General features: G+C 48.1%; 1 protein-coding gene across 1 annotated transcript in view; it reads right to left on the bottom strand.

The window, feature by feature from the left end:
- Positions 1-21,555, bottom strand: part of cdh2 (cadherin 2, type 1, N-cadherin (neuronal)) — an 82,492-nt gene extending 60,937 nt beyond the window's left edge. Inside the window, exons 1-2 of the mRNA XM_041840239.2 lie at positions 21,252-21,555; positions 18,054-18,192 (exon numbers count right to left, since the gene is read on the bottom strand). Of these exons, the coding sequence (XP_041696173.1) occupies positions 18,054-18,192; positions 21,252-21,299 (187 nt within the window). The 5' untranslated portion in view covers positions 21,300-21,555. The remainder of the gene's footprint in view (positions 1-18,053; positions 18,193-21,251) is intronic.
- Positions 21,556-22,064: the final 509 nt, after the last annotated feature.

The raw sequence follows: 22,064 nt of genomic DNA, 5'->3' as shown, positions 1-22,064 counted from the left end.
TCCTCAGAGGAGCGTGCACGTCGCATTCAGGCTCGGGTCTGCCTGTATTGTGGAGAAGCTGGTCATTTCGTTCCTTCCTGCCCAGTTCGTCCGGGGAAAAGGGCCGGCTCATCATTAATGGGAGAAGTTTTGGTGAGCCGAGCAGCGGATTCTTCCTCTTCTCCCCGCATTCTGCTCCAGGCATCCCTCCAGTGGCAGTTCCAGAATCTCTCTGTTAGTGCGCTGATTGACTCTGGTGCAGACGAAAGCTTTTTGGATAGAGAGTGGGCTCAACAAATGGATTTGGAGACTGTTCCTATGGACTGTCCGCTGCAGGCTAAGGGTCTGAATGGACAATTGTTGACCCATATTACCCATCAGACTGTTCCTGTTTGTCTTAGAGTGTCGGGGAAATCATCAGGAGAACATTCAATTCCATATTATCGACTGCCCACAGACCCCTCTGGTCCTTGGTATCCCCTGGCTCATAAGACACAATCCACACATTGATTGGGTGACAGGTAGAATTGTTTCATGGAGCACATTTTGTCATGTGAATTGTTTGTGTTCTGCTCTGACTCCTGCCAGTACTGTGCCTCGACCTCCACTGGAGTCCATGGATCTTTCTAATGTTCCTGACGTGTATCATGACCTGGCATCCGTTTTCTGCAAACACAGAGCTACTTCTCTTCCTCCTCACCGGCCTTACGACTGTGCCATTGACCTCCAGCCAGGAGCCCCGCTCCCCAGCAGTCGCCTGTACAATCTCTCCCGGCCGGAGACGGAGGCTATGGAGAACTACATTCGGGACTCCTTGGCGGCAGGTATTATGCGTCCTTCCTCGTCACCTGTAGGAGCGGGATTATTTTTTGTTGCTAAGAAGGATAAGACCCTCAGACCCTGTATTGATTACCGTGGACTTAACAACATCACCATTAAGAACAAGTATTCTCTGCCTTTGATTAATTCTGCTTTTCCCCTCCTTCATGGTGCTACCATCTTTACGAAACTGGATCTACGAAATGCGTATCACCTGGTGCGCATTCGTAAAGGTGATGAATGGAAGACTGCCTTCAACACACCCTTGGGACATTTTGAGTATCTGGTTATGCCTTTTGGGTTGTCTAATGCCCCTGCTGTTTTTCAGGCACTAGTCAATGATGTCCTTCGGGACATGTTGAATCGGTTTGTTTTTGTCTATCTGGATGATATCTTGATTTTCTCAGAGTCCTCCCAGGAACATGAACTGCATGTGCGCCAGGTGTTGCAAAGGTTGTTGGAGAACAAACTGTTTGTGAAGATGGAGAAATGTGAATTTCATGTGTCTGAGACCTCTTTTTGGGTTACATCATCGCTCAGGGGGAGTTGCGGATGGACCCAGCTAAGATCTCTGCTGTCACGGACTGGCCAGCCCCCTCTACCCGCAAACAACTTCAACGATTTCTGGGGTTTGCGAACTTCTATAGGAGGTTCATCAAGGACTACAGCCGCATTGCGGCGCCACTCACCGCTCTCACCTCCATCTCACGACCGTTCGCTTGGAATGAAGGGGCCGAATCAGCGTTCGAAGAACTGAAACATCGCTTCGCCTCGGCTCCCATTCTGATGCAGCCGGACCCCCGACCGCCAGTTTGTCGTGGAGGTGGATGCATCCGACACTGGGGTAGGTGCGGTGTTGTCACAGCGTTCTCCTGAAGATAACAAACTGCATCCCTGTGCTTTTCTCTCAAGGAAACTTTCTCAGGCAGAGAGGAATTATGATGTTGGCAATCGTGAACTGCTCGCCCGTTAAGCTGGCTCTCGAGGAGTGGCGACATTGGTTGGAGGGGGGCGGAACAACCCTTCATCGTTTGGACGGATCATAAGAATCTGGCTTACCTCCAGTCAGCGAAGCAGCTCAACCCCCGTCAAGCCAGGTGGGCACTATTTTTTGGGAGATTCAATTTTTCTCTGTCTTACCGTCCTGGGTCACGCAACGTCAAGCCTGACGCCCTGTCTCGTGTTCATTCGGCTGTTGATACTGGTAGTAACCCTGAACCCATTTTGCCTCCTACCTGCAGTATTGCGGTCGTCACATGTGACATCGAGGGGATTGTTAGACAGGCTCAACATCATCAAGCTGACCCTGGGAGGGGTCCTCCTAACCGGATGTTTGTCCCTGAGTCTGCTCGCTCCCAGGTACTTCAGTGGGCTCACTCGTCTCCCCTTACCTGTCACCCTGGAGTTTCGCGGACCCTTGACTTTGTGCGACGGAAGTTCTGGTGGGCCACGATGGAGGCGGACACTCGAGCCTTCATTGCTGCTTGTACGGTATGTGCACGAAGTAAGAACTCCACCCAGGCCAGCGCTGGTCATCTACGACCTCTACCTATACCCAGCCGGCCCTGGTCGCATATCGCTATGGATTTTGTCACTGGACTTCCCCCTCGTCTGGAAAGACTGTAATTCTTACGGTGATTGATCGTTTTTCTAAGTTCGCTCATTTTTGGCCCTACCTAAACTGCCCACTGCCAGAGAGACGGCTGATATTTTGGTTGAACATGTGTTCCGCTCTCATGGTCTACCCACGGATATTGTCTCTGACAGGGGTCCCCAGTTTGTCTCCCAGGTGTGGAAAGCTTTCTGTAAAGCTTTGGGCATTACATCCAGCCTGTCCTCTGGATATCACCCCCAGACCAACGGGCAAGCCGAGAGAGCGAACCAGGAGATGGAGACCGCTCTTCGCTGTGTCACAGGGTCTAACCCTAGGTCATGGAGCTCCATGCTCCCCTGGGTGGAATATGCTCATAACACCTTGACTAACGCTTCCTCTGGTTTGTCTCCTTTTCTGTGTGCTCTGGGTTATCAACCTCCCCTGTTCCCTTCTCAAGAGAGGGAACTGGCGGTACCCTCGGTGCAGTCCCACATGCGCCGCTGCTTCAAGGTCTGGAGGAAGGCCAGGGTAGCTCTGTCCCGAGCTTCGGCGTACATGCAGAGGCAAGCCAACCGTCACCGGTCCCAGGCTCCCGGTTACTCTCCTGGTCAAGAGGTATGGCTGAAGTCACGGGACCTTCCATTGAAGGTGGAGTCTAAGAAGATGGCGCCTCGTTTTATAGGACCGTTCAAGATACTGTCTATTGTTAACCCCCTGCGCGGTTAAGCTACAGCTTCCTGCCTCCCTACGGGTTCATTCCACCTTTCATGTTTCCCAGATTAAGCCTGTGTCGGTTAGCCCTCTGTGCCCGCCCTCTCGTCCCCCTCCTCCGCCCAGGATCGTGGGTGGGGGTCCGGTCTACACTGTCCGGCGACTTCTGGATGTTCGCCGCCGGGGTCGTGGTTTCCAGTACCTGGTGGATTGGGAGGGTTATGGTCCTGAGGAACGTTCCTGGGTGCCCAGGAGCTTCATTGTGGATCCTGCTCTGGTCCGAGAGTTTCGTAGGTTACATCCCGATAAACCCCGTCGGCCGCCAGGTGGCGTCCGTAGAGGGGGGGTACTGTTAGGCCTACTGCTGCTAGGTAGCTCTCTCTCTGCTCTCTCCCTCCCCTCTGTCTGTCCTTGATTGCAGGAGTGAAGTCTGGTGTGCGGGAGTCAGGGTTCCAGCTGCAGCTCATTCACCATAATCACCTCAGCCTTTAAGACCCGGTCAAACTTACCACTCATCGTCAGATCATAGTCAAGACGACCATATATTTGGAACCTGACTCCTGCCTCCGCTTCACTCCTGCCACCACCATCCTGCTCTCCACTACCGGACCTCTCTTTTGGACTCACCACGGACACTAGGACATTACGGTACCACACCTGCCCTGACCTGGATCTGTTACCCTCCCTGTAACCTGGACTTGCTCTTCCCCTATTATTGGAAACCTGGACTATTGAACATTTTAAATAAACCTGTTAAACCTTCTCTGGCTTGGTGTACTTGTCTGCATTTGGGTTCTAATACTGGTAAATCATAACAGAAGCAACATCTCAAGACATCAGTCAGGAAGTTAAAGCTTGGTCGCAAATGGGTCTTCCAAATGGACAATGACCCCAAGCATACTTCCAAAGTTGTGGCAAAATGGCTTAAGGACAACAAAGTCAAGGTATTGGAGTGGCCCTGACCTCAATCCTATAGAAACAAATGTGGGCAGAACTGAAAAAGCGTGTGCGAGCAAGGAGGCCTACAAACCTGACTCAGTTACACCAGCTCTGTCAGGAGGAATGGGCCAAAATTCACCCAACTTATTGTGGGAAGCTTGTGGAAGGCTACCCGAAACGTTTGACCCAAGTTAAACAATTTAAAGGCAATGCTACCAAATACTAATTGAGTGTATGTAAACTTCTGACCCACTGGGAATGTGATGAAAGAAATAAAAGCAGAAATAAATCATTCTCTCTACTATTATTCTGACATTTCACATTCTTAAAATAAAGTGGTGATCCTAACTGACCTAAGACGGGGGAATCTTTACTAGGATTAAATGTCAGGAATTGTGAAAAACTGAGTTTAAATGTATTTGGCTAAGGTGTCCGACTTCAACTGTAGGGAATAGGATGCCATTTGCGATGCAACCACACCAGGGTTTCCGTTATGAAAATGGACCAGCAGCATTTTAATTTACCCGACATTTGCAAATTTTACCGTACCCTTAGACCTAATTAGTGCGTCCACCCACGGTGCTCAGAATGACAGAAATCACATTTTGATTATGGTAATCAATGTTAACAGAACATGCAAGTCGAGGATGCAATGACGTATGTCTTTCTTACTGCGCAATTTGAAGATGTTAGAATAACTGTCCACATGTTCTTTTCCCCAGCCAACAAGATGAGTAACGAACAGCAAAATCACTAGCATATGCATTGGCGGCGTGTGAGTTTCAAGTTTGGGGAATCTAATTTTCACCATAAAAATGCACCTTTATAATAAAGCATTCCATGCATCATCACATTTGCAGACTTATGTAAGATAGGCTACTAATCATAATGTGATGAGCAGATTGGATAGCCAAAATGTAGGCTAATAAGATAACTCAATCACTGTTCGCAAAAAAGACCGTTCAATGCATGGCTGAGCGCGTATAGCGTAGAGGCCTAGGCTATATCAGATATGTTTTTTCTTTCTTTGCACAGGAAAAATGTGGCCTTTTATAAACACGTCATGCAATTCTACTACATTTTACATTTTAGTCATTTAGCAGACGCTCTTATCCAGAGCGACTTACAGTTAGTGAGTGCATACATTTTCATACTGGCCCCCCGTACTACACTTTATATGACTGGAGACATTAGCAGAATATTTTTGAATACGTCAAATTGCAGGGTAGCCTACTCTGCTGACACTGACAAACTGATCAATAAAAACAACGTTGTCCATATAGTAGGCCTATAAGAAGGGGAGACACAAATAGAATATGACGTCCATCTAAACTGGAGGAGGAAATTATTATCCAACAACTCAACAATGATCTATATGATATTTCCCGCGCGCGCTGCCCAAATTGCTTCCGGTGCATTTCCTTCAGACTGTAGGCAATGCGATTTCAAACAATCCACAACTTGTTTATTTTTTAAGGCTAGGGAAAGCTAATGATCCTCTGTGGCCAAATCATGCTTTAGTAGCCTATTTTGAATGATTGTATTTATTTACGTATAGACAGGAGTAAGCTAATTAGGCTTTATAATTGACTTAGGGAAAACTTAGCTTCCCATAGTTTTATGGATGTCACTGTCACGGTTTCGGCCGAGGCGGCTCCTTCTCCTTGTTCGGGCAGGCTTCGGCGGTCGTCGTCTCCGGAGTACTAGCTGCCACCGTTCGATGTTTCATGTTTGATTGGTTTTGTCTGTTTGTTACACCTGTTTATTGTTAAGTGTTCATTAGGCACCCTATTTAGTTCTCTTGTGTTTGGTCAGGTGTTGTGTGTAATTGTTCGATGTCACGTGTTGTTGTTGGTCCTCTGTTTTGTGCTCTCTGTATTCGTTTTGTTTAAGAGAGTCCTGCACGTTGTGCGTATTTACTTTGGACAGTCCGGTGTGCGTATGTTTCGCCTGTGGCCTGTTGCCGTGTTGGCTTGTACTAACGGACTTCACTAAAGACATCTGTTTTTGAATCTCTGTGTCCTGCGTGTGATTCCACGTTCCCTCTACACTCAACCCTGACAGAATTACACACCATCTATATGGAATCAGCAGGAGCACCCGCACCCACCGAGATCATGGAGGAGCGCCTTCGTGGTCAGGAGGATAGAATCAACCAAATCGGGCACGCCCTGGACCGAGTGATGAACACCCTCCATCGATGGGAGACCAGCGGGGTACCCCCACCCCCACCTACCGTACCATCACCATCGGTCAGCCCGCCCGTCCAACTACCGGAACCCAGTGGGATTCGGCTCTCGCTCCCGAGGGCGTACGACGGCACCGCTGCCGGGTGTCAGGGGTTCCTGTTACAAGTTGAACTCTACCTTGCCACCGTACACCCGGCGCCCTCGGGACACGAGAGCGTTTCCGCCCTCATCTCCTGTCTCACCGGCAAGGCGTTGGAGTGGGCCAACGCCGAATGGAGGAGAATAGACGCCGCTACTATCACCTATGCGGAGTTCTCCCGCCGCTTCCGTGCAGTGTTCGACCATCCACCAGAGGGGAAGGCGGCGGGGAGCGTCTATTCTACCTCCGGCAGGGGATGAGGAGCGCTCAGGAGTTTGCACTGGAGTTCCGGACTCTAGCGGCAGATGCAGGGTGGAATGAGCGGGCACTCATAGACCACTTCCGCTGCAGCCTCCGGGAGGACGTCCGCAGAGAGTTGGCGTGCAGGGATACTACACTTTCATTTGACCAGTTGGTTGACATGGCCATTCGGCTGGACACCCTGCTCGCTACCCGCGGACGTCCCAGGTGGGGGTCGCCCATTCCACCCTCCAGCGCCTCCGAGCCGAGCCCGATGGAGCTCGGAGGTGCTGGCGCTAGAGAAAGGAGAAGAAGGAGCCCGAGGGGGGCCGTCCCCTGCACCAACTGTGGCCGTGGAGGGCACACCGCGGCTAGGTGCTGGGGAGGGTCCCCTGGTGGAGGAGACGGCAGACCACACATTGGGGAGTCCTCCCAGGTGAGTAGGCGCCCACTTACCCAGAGCTTTCTGTCGTACACATAACCATACCTGTTTGTTTTCCACAGGTTGCACCTCGTTCCCAGCATAAGGCGCTAGTAGATTCAGGCGCAGCTGGGAATTTTGTAGATCGCAAATTCTGTGTAGAGTTAGGGATTCCCCTCCTTCCGGTTAATAATCCTTTCCCTGTACATGCCCTAGATAGTCGTCCGTTAGGATCCGGGTTGATTAGGGAGGTCACAGCGCCACTTAGGATGGAGACGCAGGGGGGTCATGAGGAGACGATTCAGCTCTATCTGATCGACTCTCCTGCGTATCCGGTGGTACTGGGGCTTCCCTGGTTGATTACCCATGATCCTACTATTTCGTGGCGAGAGAAGGCTCTTAAAGGGTGGTCTGCTCAGTGTGAGGGGCTATGTCTGGGTGTTTCCGTAGGGGCGACCTCGGTGGAGAGTCCGAACCAGATGCCCGCATTGCACATTCCACCTGAGTATGAGGATTTGGCACTCGTGTTTAGCAAGACAAGAGCGGCACGGTTGCCGCCTCATAGACAGGGGGATTGTGCGATAGACCTCCAGGCAGGAGCTGCGCTCCCGCGGAGCCATGTGTATCCGTTGTCACAGGAGGAGAAGAGGGCAATGGAGACATACATTGCTGAGTCTCTGAGACAGGGATACATACGGCCCTCCACTTCACCCGCGTCCTCGAGCTTCTTTTTTGTGAAGAAAAAGGATGGAGGTTTGCGCCAGTGTATTGATTACCGCGGTCTAAATCAGGTGACTGTGAAATATAGTTATCCACTCCCGCTGATTGCGACTATGACGGAGTCATTACACGGGGCACGGTTCTTCACAAAATTGGACCTCAGGAGCGCATATAACTTGGTGCGCATTAGAGAGGGTGATGAATGGAAGACAGCATTTAGTACTACCTCCGGTCATTACGAGTATCTCGTCATGCCATACGGGTTAATGAATGCTCCATCAGTCTTCCAATCCTTTGTAGATGATTTTCCGGGACATGCAGGCGCAGGGAGTAGTGGTGTACATAGACGATATTCTGGTGTACAGTTCTACCCGGGTCGAGCATGTAGCCCTGGTGCGCAGAGTATTGAGGAGATTGTTGGAGCATGACCTGTATGTCAAAGCCGAGAAATGTCTGTTCTTCCAGGAGTCGGTCTCCTTTTTGGGTTATCAGTTGTCTGCGTCAGGGGTGAGGATGGAGGTTGACCGTGTTTCAGCCGTGCGTAATTGGCAAACCCCAACCACGGTTAAAGAGGTGCAGCAGTTCTTGGGTTTTGCGAATTACTACCGGAGGTTTATCCGGGGTTTTGGACAGGTGGCAGCTCCCATAACGTCCCTTCTGAAGGGGGGTCCAGTGCGCTTGCGGTGGTCAGCTGAGGCGGACAGGCTTTTGGGAAACTGAAGGACCTGTTTACCTCGGCTCCAGTGCTGGCGCACCCGGATCCCACTTTACCATTCCAAGTGGAGGTGGACGCGTCTGAAGCCGGTATCGGGGCTGTTCTTTCACAACGGTCCGGCACACCACCTAAACTCCGCCCCTGTGCTTTTTATTCGAAAAAGCTCAGTCCGGCGGAGCGGAATTATGACGTAGGGGACAGGGAGCTGTTAGCCGTGGTACAGGCCCTAAAGGTGTGGAGGCATTGGCTTGAGGGGGCTCAACACCCTTTTCTCATTCTGACTGACCACCGTAACCTGGAATACATTCGGGCAGCTAGGAGACTGAATCTCGCCAGGCTCGGTGGACTATGTTTCTAGCCCGGTTCGTGTTTAAGATCACTTACATCCCTGGGTCCCAGAACGGGAAGGCAGATGCCCTGTCTCGCGGTATGACACAGAGGAGAGGTGCGTGGAGCCCACTCCCATACTACCTAAGTCTTGTCTGGTTGCACCGGTGGTATGGGAGGTCGATGCGGAGATCGAGCGGGCATTACGCACCGATCCTAGCCCTCCACAGTGTCCGGTGGGTCGGACGTACGTCCCGCTCGAGGTCCGGGATCGGCTTATTTATTGGGCTCACACGTCACCCTCCTCTGGACATCCAGGTATTGGCCGGACGGTGCACTGCCTTAGTACAAAGTACTGGTGGCCAACGTTAGCCAGGGACGTGAGGATTTATGTCTCCTCCTGCTCAGTGTGTGCCCAGTGTAAGGCGCCCAGACACTTGCCCAGGGGTAAGTTACAACCCCTGCCCGTTCCACAACGACCCTGGTCTCACCTCTCGGTGGATTTTGTTACCGACCTTCCCTCCTCACAGGGGAATACCACCATCCTGGTCGTTGTGGATCGGTTCTCGAAGGCCTGTCGTCTCCTTCCCATGCCGGGTCTTCCTACTGCCCTACAGACCGCTGAGGCTCTATTTACTCACGTCTTCCGGCATTACGGGGTACCCGAAGATATAGTGTCTGATCGAGGCCCCCAGTTTACCTCCAGAGTCTGGAGAGCGTTTATGGAACGGTTGGGGGTTTCGGTGAGCCTTACCTCGGGTTACCACCCGGAGAGTAATGGGCAGGTCGAACGTGTCAACCAGGATGTGGGTAGGTTTCTGAGGTCATATTGCCAGGGCCGGCCGGAGGAGTGGGCGAGATATGTGCCCTGGGCCGAGATGGCACAGAACTCTCTCCGCCACTCCTCCACTAAACTAACCCCTTTCCAGTGTGTGTTAGGGTACCAGCCGGTTCTGGCACCTTGGCATGAGAGCCAGATCGAGGCCCCTGCGGTGGATGAGTGGGTGCGGCGCTCGGCGGAGACGTGGAACGCTGCACACGTCCATCTGCAGCGAGCCATCCGTCGACAGAAGACGAGCGCCGACCTCCACCGCAGTGAGGGGCCAGTGTACGCACCTGGAGATCGAGTCTGGCTCTCAACCAGAAACCTGCCCCTCCGCCTGCCCTGCCGGAAGCTGGGTCGGCGGTTTGTGGGCCTTTTAAAGTCCTGAGGAGATTGAACGAGGTGTGTTACAGGTTACAACTGCCCATTGATTACAAAAATATTAACCCCTCGTTCCATGTGTCTCTCCTCAGGCCGGTGGTAGCTGGTCCACTCCAGGACTTTGAGATAGAAGAGACTCCTCCGCCCCCGTTGGACATCGAGGGGCTCCGGCGTCACACTGTTCGGGCCATCCTAGATTCGAGACGCCGGATGGGGTCTCCAATATCTCGTGGAGTGGGAGGGGTACGGCCCGGAGGAGCGGTGCTGGGTGCCGAGGAGGGACATCCTAGACCCGTCTCTTCTGACCGGGAGTTCCATCGTGGTCATCCTACGCGCCCTGCTCCGCGTCCTCCTGGTCGTCCCCCGAGGCCGGGGCGGTGCACGGCTGGAGCCGCGCGTCAAGGGGGGTACTGTCACGGTTTCGGCCGAGGCGGCTCCTTCTCCTTGTTCGGGCAGGCTTCGGCGGTCGTCGTCTCCGGAGTACTAGCTGCCACCGTTCGATGTTTCATGTTTGATTGGTTGTCTGTTTGTTACACCTGTTTATTGTTAAGTGTTCATTAGGCACCCTATTTAGTTCTCTTGTGTTTGGTCAGGTGTTGTGTGTAATTGTTCGATGTCACGTGTTGTTGTTGGTCCTCTGTTTTGTGCTCTCTGTATTCGTTTTGTTTAAGAGAGTCCTGCACGTTGTGCGTATTTACTTTGGACAGTCCGGTGTGCGTATGTTTCGCCTGTGGCCTGTTGCCGTGTTGGCTTGTACTAACGGACTTCACTAAAGACATCTGTTTTTGAATCTCTGTGTCCTGCGTGTGATTCCACGTTCCCTCTACACTCAACCCTGACAGTCACGGTGTCAGTGTATGCGGTAGACTGAAGTCAGGCACAGGACACAGAACTCAAGGAAAAAACGTATCTTTACTAAATCACGTAAAGAAACAAGAAGCCTCCACGCAGGGAGGAATAAACCCGCTCACCAACGACATCCGAGAACAAACAACAAACACGCACAGGACACAATGGGAGCCACAGGGTTAAATAGGGGCGGAGTAATCACAAGATGGGCAACAGGTGTGAAACAATCTGACACAACAGGTAGAACATAGATAGGCAGCAGCTAGAACTCCGGTGACGACGAACGCCGAAACCTGCCCGAGCAAGGAGGAGGGGCAGCCTCGGCAGAATCCGTGACAATGGATGTGCCGCCTAAGAGCCTATGTCAACCTATTATCCCCCATAGTAAAACAGTTTACCTATTCTATTGGTCAGCTTGTCGAGAAAGAAATACGATAGATCCCAAATACAACCAGTAGGCCTAGGCTACATTAAAAAAAAGTTTAAAAGCAAAGAGTTATTAGCGCACCAATGCACACAAGGCTGCAGCTGCACTCAATCATAATATAGTGGCATATCCATTTGTATCTATCAATCCACTACATTCTCTGTTTTCTTCTGTTAAATGTACTACAATATATCTGAATATTAACATGTTGTTTATGGTAGGAGCTAAGAAGCAAAAGAGAGAAAAGGAGAGGGTTTAACGCACATCCACATTATTCACAGGAGCTGAAGACTTTGAGAGCAGCGCACATTCCCTTTTCTTTTTTCCAACTCTTCCTGCCTCTCTCTCAAACACACACATTATGAGTTCAAATAAGGATAAGGCTACATAAACTAATACTCTAAACATGTTGACAGACAGACAGACAGACAGGCAGCAGCCACCCATGCAACAATAACTGCACTGGATGGCTGAAGGAATGCTTTCAAAACGATAATATCAACTGATGATTAACACACACCAGTGCTCGCAAAGGCACACACTCGACACAAACAGACAAACACACACAGGAACGTACACACACACATACACAGGCACACAGGAATGCACGCAGACACAAGTGCCCACACATTCATGACTTTCTGGGAGGCAGGTGAAAAATTCAACATCCCTCATCTATCCATCCAAATAGGGAGGGAGAGAGGAAAGGAAGGAAAAACAGGAAGAGAGATAAAATAGAGAAGAGTAAAAAAGAAGTACACACACACACACACACACACACACACACACACACACAAACACAGACACATAGACATGCAGGGTAATCATAGTGCACCAACGAGCCAAACTCCTAATCCTCACTCCCCCTCACTGGCATTCCTTACATACTTGTAGAGGTCTGCATGGCACGGCCTGGTGTTTCTCATTCAGTCGGACACACAGACATATAATCAGAACCAGACCCAGTCAGAAGGCTAAACCCCTTCTACACACACACACACCCCCGCTGGATGTTGTGCGTGGTACCTTGACTAGAGTTCATGTTGAACTCTGAACTGTATCTGGCTCTGCGGTAGCTCTGCGGTCACTAACCGTCTCCAGCACTCACATCACCTCTCACTGACCGTGAAAAGACCACTGTGACCTTCCTGTTACTCCAGCACGGTCCAACTGCTGTGATCATACCTCAAAACAGAAACAGCCCAGGGCAGAGAGAGAACATGAAGCAGTCTCAGAGAAAAACATAGAAAGAGGAGAGAACGTATGGAGGAATGAAGGAGAAAAGAGAGGGGTGTTTTAGGTTGGGTCTACTAATCAGACATGTGGAATGTTTGTGTTTGACAGGAGTCCCTCCCTCCTCTTTTAGGTAGTTCTCCTGAGAGAGAGAGAGACAGAGAGAGAGAGAGAGAGGGGGGGGGGACAGAGAAATATAGATTTAATTGAATTGAATTGAGAGAGAGAGAGAGAGAGAGAGAGAGAGAGAGAGAGAGAGAGAGAGAGAGAGCGAGAGGGAACGATAAGGAGAGAGAGACAGAGAGAGAAGTGGGGAGTGATAGGGAGCGAGAGAGAGACAGAGAGACAGAGAGAGAGAGAGAGAGAGAGAGAGAGAGAGAGAGAGGGAGAGAGAGAGAGAGGGGGTGGACAGAGAAAGAGAGATTTAATTGAATTGAATTGAGAGAGAGAGAGAGAGAGAGAGAGAGAGAGAGAGAGAGAGAGAGAGAGAGAGAGAGAGAGAGAGAGAGAGAGGGAACGATAAGGAGAGAGAGACAGAGAGAGAAGTGGGGAGTGATAGAGGGAGCGAGAGAGAGAGAGAGAGAGAGAGAGAGAGAGAGAGAGAGAGAGAGAGAGAGAGAGAGAGAGAGTGAGCGATAGGGAGAGAGAGAACGAAAGAGAGGGGGGAGCAATAGGGAGAGAGAGACATAGGGAGAGAGAGAGAGAGGGAGAGAGATTGAATTGAGAGAGAGAGAGAGGGAGAGAGAGAGACAGAGAGAAAGAGAGACAAAGAGCGAGAGAGAGATAGAGAGAGAGCGAGCGAGAGGGAACGATAAGGAGAGAGAGACAGAGAGAGAAGTGGGGAGTGATAGGGAGCGAGAGAGAGACAGAGAGACAGAGAGAGAGAGAGGGAGAGAGAGAGAGAGAGAGAGAGACAGAGAGAGAGAGAGACAGAGAGACAGAGAGAGAGAGAGAGAGAGAGAGAGAGAGAGAGAGAGAGAGAGAGAGAGAGAGAGAGAGAGAGAGAGAGAGAGAGAGAGAGAGAGAGAGAGAGAGAGAGAGAGAGAGAGCTCTCTGTATCCAGTTCCCAAAATATGCAGCAGACAGAGACAGTGATGTATGGGGTTGAGCATAACTGGGGCAGTCCCCCACACAGAGAAAAGAGGGAGAGCAGAGAGAGAGAAGAAAGAGAGAACAGAGAGGAGTGAGATAGTGAGATAGTGTGGTCAGGCATGAATAAAATCTGTGTATTCTGCTTCCCAGGAGTCAGTGCAGTTGTGTGTGGAATTTCCATGTGTGAATGAATTGAGATGATGCCACTGCACAACACACTGACTAGTGACCACTATATGACCGTAACACAATCCCTCTCTCTATTTCTCTCTCTCGCTCTATGTCTGTCTGTTTCTGTCTCTCTCACACACACTCTGTTTATCACCGGGAAGGAGGAGTAGGGTTTGAGTCAACCAGCCTTCACTCCACTCCCCTAGTCTCTGTCAGCAGGGTGGTCAGGTGAATCATTGACCATAAATACACAGACACAAGGACAGTCATAATCACACATCAAACAGTCAGTTCCACATTATCTCCAAAAACAGCACCAAAACTCCCATGTCTATTTCTAAAGAGTGCTGTGGTCAACTGACTCTGCTTCCCGCTTCCCCATACAGTGTGGTGAATCAGAAAAAGTCTGCATTGACCGGAGAGTGACCACTGATTGACCACCATTTCCAAACAAACAAGCTGACCAAACAGGCGAGCCAATCCCCCATAACCTAGACAGACAGCTCAATCAGCCAATCAACTAATGCTTAGGTCATGCTGAGAATGAGAGTCCAGTCTATGAGGCAGCAGTGATCATCATGGGTCAGCAAAATAGAGATATAACCTATTCACCAGCCAGGAATGCCAGATCACAACTAGAAACAACAAACACAGAGAAGAACTGGAAGATGTGCATACAAAGACCGTAGGATGTGGCCCACATGTGGAGCGTCTATGAACTTTCCCCCATCCCTGATGCACATATCTCTCGTTCCATCTTTTTAGTCTTATCTCTCCATCTCCTAACCCCTCTCTTTCTCCCTCACCGAACCTCCACTACATCCTAGCCCCTCTCTCCACCCCTAAACCCTTTCATCACTCTACCCCTCATCCTAGTCCCTCTCTACACCCCTAAACCCTTTCATTACTCCACCCCTGACCCTAGCCCCTCTCTACACTCCTAAACCCTTTCATCACTATACCCCTCATCCTAGCCCCTCTCTACACTCCTAAACCCTTTCATCACTCTACCCCTCATCCTAGCCCCTCTCTACACCCCTAAACCCTTTTATCCATCCATGCCTCCCTCCATCCCCCCTCCTTATGATTTAAACTATGTCTCCTCTCCATCCCTTCATTAATAATTGACTATCTTCCTCCTGCTCCAATTAAATAATTAACTAAGCCTCCAGCTGTCTGTACCCCAGGGCAGTCTGTCTGTGACCCTCTATCTGTCTGTCTGTCTCTGTCACTGTGTGTGTGTATGTGTGTGTTTGTGTACATACGGTTGCAAAGCTACCGGTCATTTACCAAAGTTAACAACATTTTAGTAATGTTGGCAATTAACAGAAAAGCTATGGCAATCTATCGTAACTTTGGTAATTTATTATTGAATAACTTGTTAAAAATGTATTCATATATAGTATTCCTTTTTTATATCTGTGTCCATATTGTCAATGAGTTTCTAGAAGACAGACCATGGTTAAAGAGAAAATAGCCTAATTAATGACAAAAGCATCTAATCATCAATGGCATGATTTAACTCAACTCTTCCAACTATTGACTTTTCTTCACAACTGCCAGTTTGAGGCCATAGCATTGTCAACAAATACATATTGACAATTGTATTTAATTATTTCATATATTTTACATGTGATAAGGCCACGCTGAGATTCAGAGATAATTACAGACACCTGCGATAATTTGAAGTACCCAAAAGGGCCACTAGATGTCTTGTGATAGATTACATAAAATCCTTGAACGATCCCAAAATTCTGGTAGCTTACTGGTAAGTTTTAAGTAATATACAGTCGTGGTCAAAAGTTTTGAGAATGACACATATATTAATTATCACAAAGTCTGCTGCCTCAGTTTTTATGATGGCAATTTGCATATACTCCAGAATGTTATGAAGAGTGATCAGATGAATTAATTGCAAAGTCCCTCTTTGCCATGAAAATGAACTTAATCCCCAAAAAACATTTCCACTGCATTTCAGCCCTCCCACAAAAGGACCAGCTGACATCATGTCAGTGATTCTCTCGTTAACACAGGTGAGACTGTTGACGAGGACAAGGCTGGAGATCACTCTGTCATGCTGATTGAGTTAGAATAACAGACTGGAAGCTTTAAAAGGAGGGTGGTGCTTGAAATCATTGTTCTTCCTCTGTTAGCCATGGTTACCTGCAAGGAAACACGTGCCGTCATCATTGCTTTGCACAAAAAGGGCTTCATAGGCAAGGATATTGCTGCTAGTAAGATTGCACCTAAAATTAACCATTTATCGGATCATCAAGAACTTCAAGGAGAGATGTTCAATTGTTGTGAAGAAGGCTTCAGGGCACCCAAGAAAGTCCAGCAAGCACCAGGACCGTCTCTTAAAGTTGATTCAGCTGCGGGATCGGGGCACCACCAGTGAAAAGCTTGCTCAGGAATGGCAGCAGGCAGGTGTGAGTGCATCTGCACGCACAGTGAGGCGAAGACTTTTGGAGGATGGTCTGGTGTCAAGAAGGGCAGCGAGGAAGCCACTTCTCTCCAGAAAAAACATCAGGGACAGACTGATATTCTGCAAAAGGTACAGGGATTGGACTGCTGAGGACTGGGGTAAAGTCATTTTCTCTGATGAATCCCCTTTCCGATTGTTTGGGGCATCCAGAAAAAAGCTTGTCCGGAGAAGACAAGGTGAGCGCTACCATCAATCCTGTGTCAGTATGAAAATGTATGCACTCACTAACTGTAAGTCGCTCTGGATAAGAGTGTCTGCTAAATGACTAAAATGTAAAATTGTAATGCCAACAGTAAAGTATCCTGAGACCATTCATGTGTGGGGTTGCTTCTCAGCTAAGGGAGTTGGCTCACTCACAATTTTGCCTAAGAACACAGCCATGAATAAAGAATGGTACCAACACATCCTCTGAGAGCAACTTCTCCCAACCATCCAAGAACAGTTTGGTGACGAACAATGCCTTTTCCAGCATGATGGAGCACCTTGCCATAATGCAAAAGTGATAACTAAGTGGCTCGGGGAACAAAACATCGACATTTTGGGTCCATGGCCAGGAAACTCCCCAGACCTTAATCCCATTGAGAACTTGTGGTCAATCCTCAAGAGGCGGGTGGACAAACAAAAACCCACAAATTCTGACAAACTCCAAGCATTGATTATGCAAGAATGGGCTGCCATCAGTCAGGATGTGGCCCAGAAGTTAATTGACAGCATGCCAGGGCGGATTGCAGAGGTCTTGAAAAATAAGGGTCAACACTGCAAATATTGACTCTTTGCATAAACTTAATGTGATTGTCAATAAAAGCCTTTGACACTTATGGAATGCTTGTAATTATACTTCAGTATACCATAGTAACATCTGACAAAAATATCTAAAAACACTGAAGCAGCAAAGTTTGTGAAGACCAATACTTGTGTCATTCTCAAAACCTTTCACCACGACTGTACACTCCCTTTTCAACCCTATGTGTACAACACCTAATGGCTAATGTCCTGATACAAAGAACAGAGGAAGTGAATCAGCAGGACAATCAAAAGATCATTAAGGACAGGTGATATCGTACTAAATCTAAATCCAGTCAGACGTGGTATGTCTTGCCCTGGTGTGAAATTCTAATGGGAGAGACAGGAAAGGGGGATCTCTCTCTCTCGCTCTCTCGCTCTCTCTCCCTGTCAGAACACTAGCTTGCAAGAGTTTGACAGCTTCACAGGAGCCAATGAAAAGTAAATAAAACAAATAGTCAACAGACTACAGACTAGAACAGGACATCCAGCACAATAAACTGTTAATTAACCATCCTGAACACACAGACTCACAGCTAGGTCTGCCTCGGTATGCCGCACAGCTTAGTAAGACTCACTCACACACACACACCCGGAGTGGATCACCCTGTCTGTACACAGACATAGGTAATTGATCAGAGGATGGATATAGGCTAGCCAGATCAATCTCATTGATCACACACTGTTTCATCAGCATGTGGAGAGTGTGTGTGGGGAAACACCCACTTCGTGTGTTTGTGTGTGTCAATGAGTGTGTGTGGGGAAACACCAACTATGTGTGTGACGAGGCAGACGGTTTCAGCCCCCTCCCCCACGCTGGCCCCGACCCTCACGTCATCTCCCTGATACTCACCTAACCCTCCCCCTACCTCAGTGCTCATAATGAAAAACTCCTCCATACTGTTGCATTGTGCATACTCTACCCACTGACTGTGAGTGTGTGTGTGCGTTTGACGTGTGTGCATCTGTGTGTGTTTATGTGTTCACACAGACAGGTGTTTGTGTGTGAGACATACCAGTGAGGAGTGCTTGTCCCTCTCTCAGCTCCTTGTCCACGGCAATACTGTACTCCTCCTGGGAGAAGCCTTGTGTGCACGGCAACGACCCCTGCCTCCGTGGCAACGACCCCACAGCCCCTCCGCCATGCACAGCAACCTGGAAAACAGAGAATTAGAACAGAAGGCTGTGAACTACAATAATCAATATAATCCTAGAGGGGTTACATGTACTTTAAAATGTATGCACTATAAACTGCTTTGTAAAAATGGTCTGCTGAGGAGCTTATATTAATAGAGATAACAATGTAATAATCACTAATAAATATTATGATAGGCAAGAGAAGAGACATATTAACCAGCTTCAAATGCAATATAATATAGGCTGCATAAAAGAGACATATTCTAAATGTAACATAACAATATATAGGACTATAACTGCATCAAATAAGAGCAACAATGATGGCACATTAGGAGGGGCTCTGCTCAGTCGCAGAGACAGAAGGCCACTTCTCTATGCCCCACTCCCTGCCCCCCTCACAGAGCGGCACAATGGCATCTGTCACTCAGGCAGGTGATTAGAGTAATGAGGGTAAGGGTTAGCGGGTGGCATGATTAGCCTGTCGGCATCCCAAATGGCACCCTATTCCGTATAGTGCTCTACTTTTGACCAGGGTGCCATTTGGAATCCAGACCCTGCTACTACAGCACTTAAGAAGGTAAACACACCCTCCACCTTCACCCTCGTGGTGATCACAGATCTGACATGGCTATATATAGGTGAACCCCTTGCTTGCTTTCACCTATAAGATGGTTTTCAGATCAGTCATTAGTTCAATGGAGATATGAAGGAATAGGGTATCTCAGAAGTATTCAAACATCAGTGTGAGAGCAGAACACTACATGTTGAGACGGAGCTGAGACCAAACCAGCAACATTATAGATCGGTGTGTGTGATTGTGTCAAAAACCGGTAACCCTTCCATTACCCCGACTAACCTGTACCCCTGCGCATTGACTCGATACCAGTACACCCTGTATATAGCCTCGCTATTGTTTTTTATTGTGTTACTTTTTATTTTATTTTTTACTTTATTTTATTTAGTAAATATTTTCTTAACTCTATTTCTTGAACTGCATTGTTGGTTAAGGGCTTGTAAGTAAGCATTTCACAGTAAGGTCTAACACCTGTTGTATTCGGGGCATGTGACAAATACAATTTGATTTAGAATTTCATTTGATGTGAATTTACTCATTCATCTCATTCAATTCTAATCAATTCTAATCTGCAAACTCTCTGCAATCACTCTATTTATTTGCTTCTCTGTTGCTTATCTTACTTTACTACATAAAACGTCTGTAGACATGTTTCAAATACCTATACTGTGCTAAATGAATACATTAACACAATGAATATGCAAAACCAAACGGGTTGGGTAGCCTATTGAACATGCTTTGAGGGGATGGGGGTAGCTTTCGACACAAACCGGGTGAATAAATATTGTTACATCCCAGTGTTTACTGGCACTAACATAACCGCGAGCTGAAATATAATAAACTGTAGCCTACTCGATAGGCATGATAAATCTGTTCAGTCAGTGTCCTCCTCATTTAACAACTCGATAGGCATGATAAATCTGTCCAGCGTCCTCATTTCACAACGTGTTAGCGATGTGAACACTAATTCAACATTCAACAACATCCACCCTGCTCGGGTGATTGACAGACTGCCTGACCGCCTCAGCCCAACTAGACCACGGCTTTGCTGTTGGCATGGGACTGACCCTAACCTGAGACTCGGGTCATCTCTGTTAATTGAATATTGGTTATCAAATTAGGTTATGGCAGAGGTGGGACAAAGTCATTGTTATGCAAGTCACAAGTAAGTCTCAAGTCTTTGCCCTCGAGTCCCGAGTCAAGTCGAGTCAAAGATGAGGCAAGTCCCAAGTCGAGTCAAAAGTCAAAGCCATCAAGTCTCAAGTCGAGTCCAAAGTCCTACATTTTAGTTTCGAGTCATTTCAAGTCCTCTTAGCAAGCCTTTGCAAGTCATTACAAGTCCTCGTAGCAAGTCTTCTCGAGTCATAAGGCGCAAGTCCAAGTCAAGTCACGAGTCATTGATGTTAAAGTCCAAGTCGAGTTGCAAGTCTTTGTACATTTTGTCGAGTCGAGTCTGAAGTCATCAAATTCATGACTCGAGTCTGACTCGAGTCCAAGTCACATGACTCGAGTCCACACCTCTGGGTTATGGTGTAGCCAACGGACTAAAAAACAATAGGCTATCCCTGTAAGTGTGTGTTTGCGCGTATTTGTGTGCCTGCGTGTACGGTGCATGTGTGTTGCTGCATTAGCATCTCTAAATACCATTCTGATTTGTGTTGCGGCAACTGGCGATTGTCCGGCGGCTACTTTAATGTCCGTAAATTGTTACTGTAGTTGTTGAGCCGTAGCCTACACATCCGATTCAGTGCATGGGTGCAACTTCAGCCTGGTGACTCGTCTACACAATTATAACCGTAACAGCATTCCATATAGGCTAGAAGTCTGTTTCTTTTTACACCCGTCCCACAACACCGCGTAGCCTATAGATTCTGAATTATGGGAGAATACATAGTAGACAAATCTGTCCCTGTGGGCAAAAACTGGTTGAATCAACGTTCTTTATGTCATTTCAACAACAACAATTAAATGAGATGTTGAATCAACGTGGCAAACTGATTGGATTTGAAAAAAGTCCTCAACGTAAAGGAATTGCATCTTTTTTTCACTCAACTTTTAACCTAAATCCAATGACATGGTGACATTTTTTGTTGATTTCACGTTAGTTGACAACTCAACCAAATGTAAATGAACTAGGCGTCGAACTAGCTCGATTAGGAAATTTGGTAAATAACTACCATCATCGAAGAGCAGTTCAAACTTCAAGTGTAGACTACTAGAACCAATAGGCTACCCTATTACCGCAAGCTCGCGTGTTAGACCGATATTCTTATTACAAGAACATATGTATTTTAGCATAACGCAATGCTCAAATAGGCAACATTTGAGCGAGATTTTAATGCATAGTCTAAAATCAATACAAGCCAACGACCTAATATGGAGGCAAAGTAGAGAGAAATAAATGCAGTCTGTCCCCGCAGACGGAGTCAAAGAGAGCCAACCCGTCAGACCACGTCCCACCACCACACACACCACTCCGTCAACCAACGCAGCGGCTTCTTACCTGCACAGCTGCCAGTAGCATCAACAGAGCGCCCGCGGTAAGAAACATTATTACAATTCCTGCTTCGAATACGTTGTGAAAAGTCCCTCTCTCTTCGCGGTCCAATTGAAGAATGCCCACTAGGAAATGGGCGACAGCGGCATGTAGAAGGTAGCCTCTTCTCTCTCTTCTCCGTCCCTGCTCTGTTCTGTGCTATGCTGCTGATCGGAGTGCACTCTTGACTGGTACTGAGGCTGAATTACTGACTACCAGTCGGAGCGACCAACAACACGGGCCTCCTTGTCTCTACCTAGCGGACAACATCAAATATGGCAGGAATCACACAAAAATTGAATTTCTCTCCCACGTTTTCCTCTCTCTCCTTCACTCCGGGTCGAGAATGACAGACCACGCCCTCCTGTACAACCAAATGACAGTCCTCCCCATTATCCATACTGGCCACTTTAAGAAATGGAACACTAGTCAATTTAATAATGTTTACATATCTTGCATTACACATCTCATATGTATATACTGTATTCTATAATATTCTACTGTATCTTAGTCTATGCCGCTCTGTCATTGCTTGTCCATATACAGTTGAAGTCGGAAGTTTACATACACATTTTACATTACATTTTAGTCATTTAGCAGACGCTCTTATCCAGAGCGACTTACAGTTAGTGAGTGCATACATAATTTTTTTATATTTTTTCATACTGGCCCCCCGTGGGAAACGAACCCACAACTCTGGCTTTGCAAACGCCATGCTCTACCAACTGAGCTACATCCCTGCTGGCCATTCCCTCCCCTACCCTGGACGACGCTGGGCCA

The sequence above is a fragment of the Coregonus clupeaformis genome, chromosome 20 (genome assembly GCF_020615455.1).
Source record: "Coregonus clupeaformis isolate EN_2021a chromosome 20, ASM2061545v1, whole genome shotgun sequence".
NCBI lineage: Eukaryota > Metazoa > Chordata > Actinopteri > Salmoniformes > Salmonidae > Coregonus > Coregonus clupeaformis.
The sequence above is the reverse complement of the archived record's forward strand: the minus strand, read 5'-3'. Positions and strand labels throughout refer to the sequence as shown.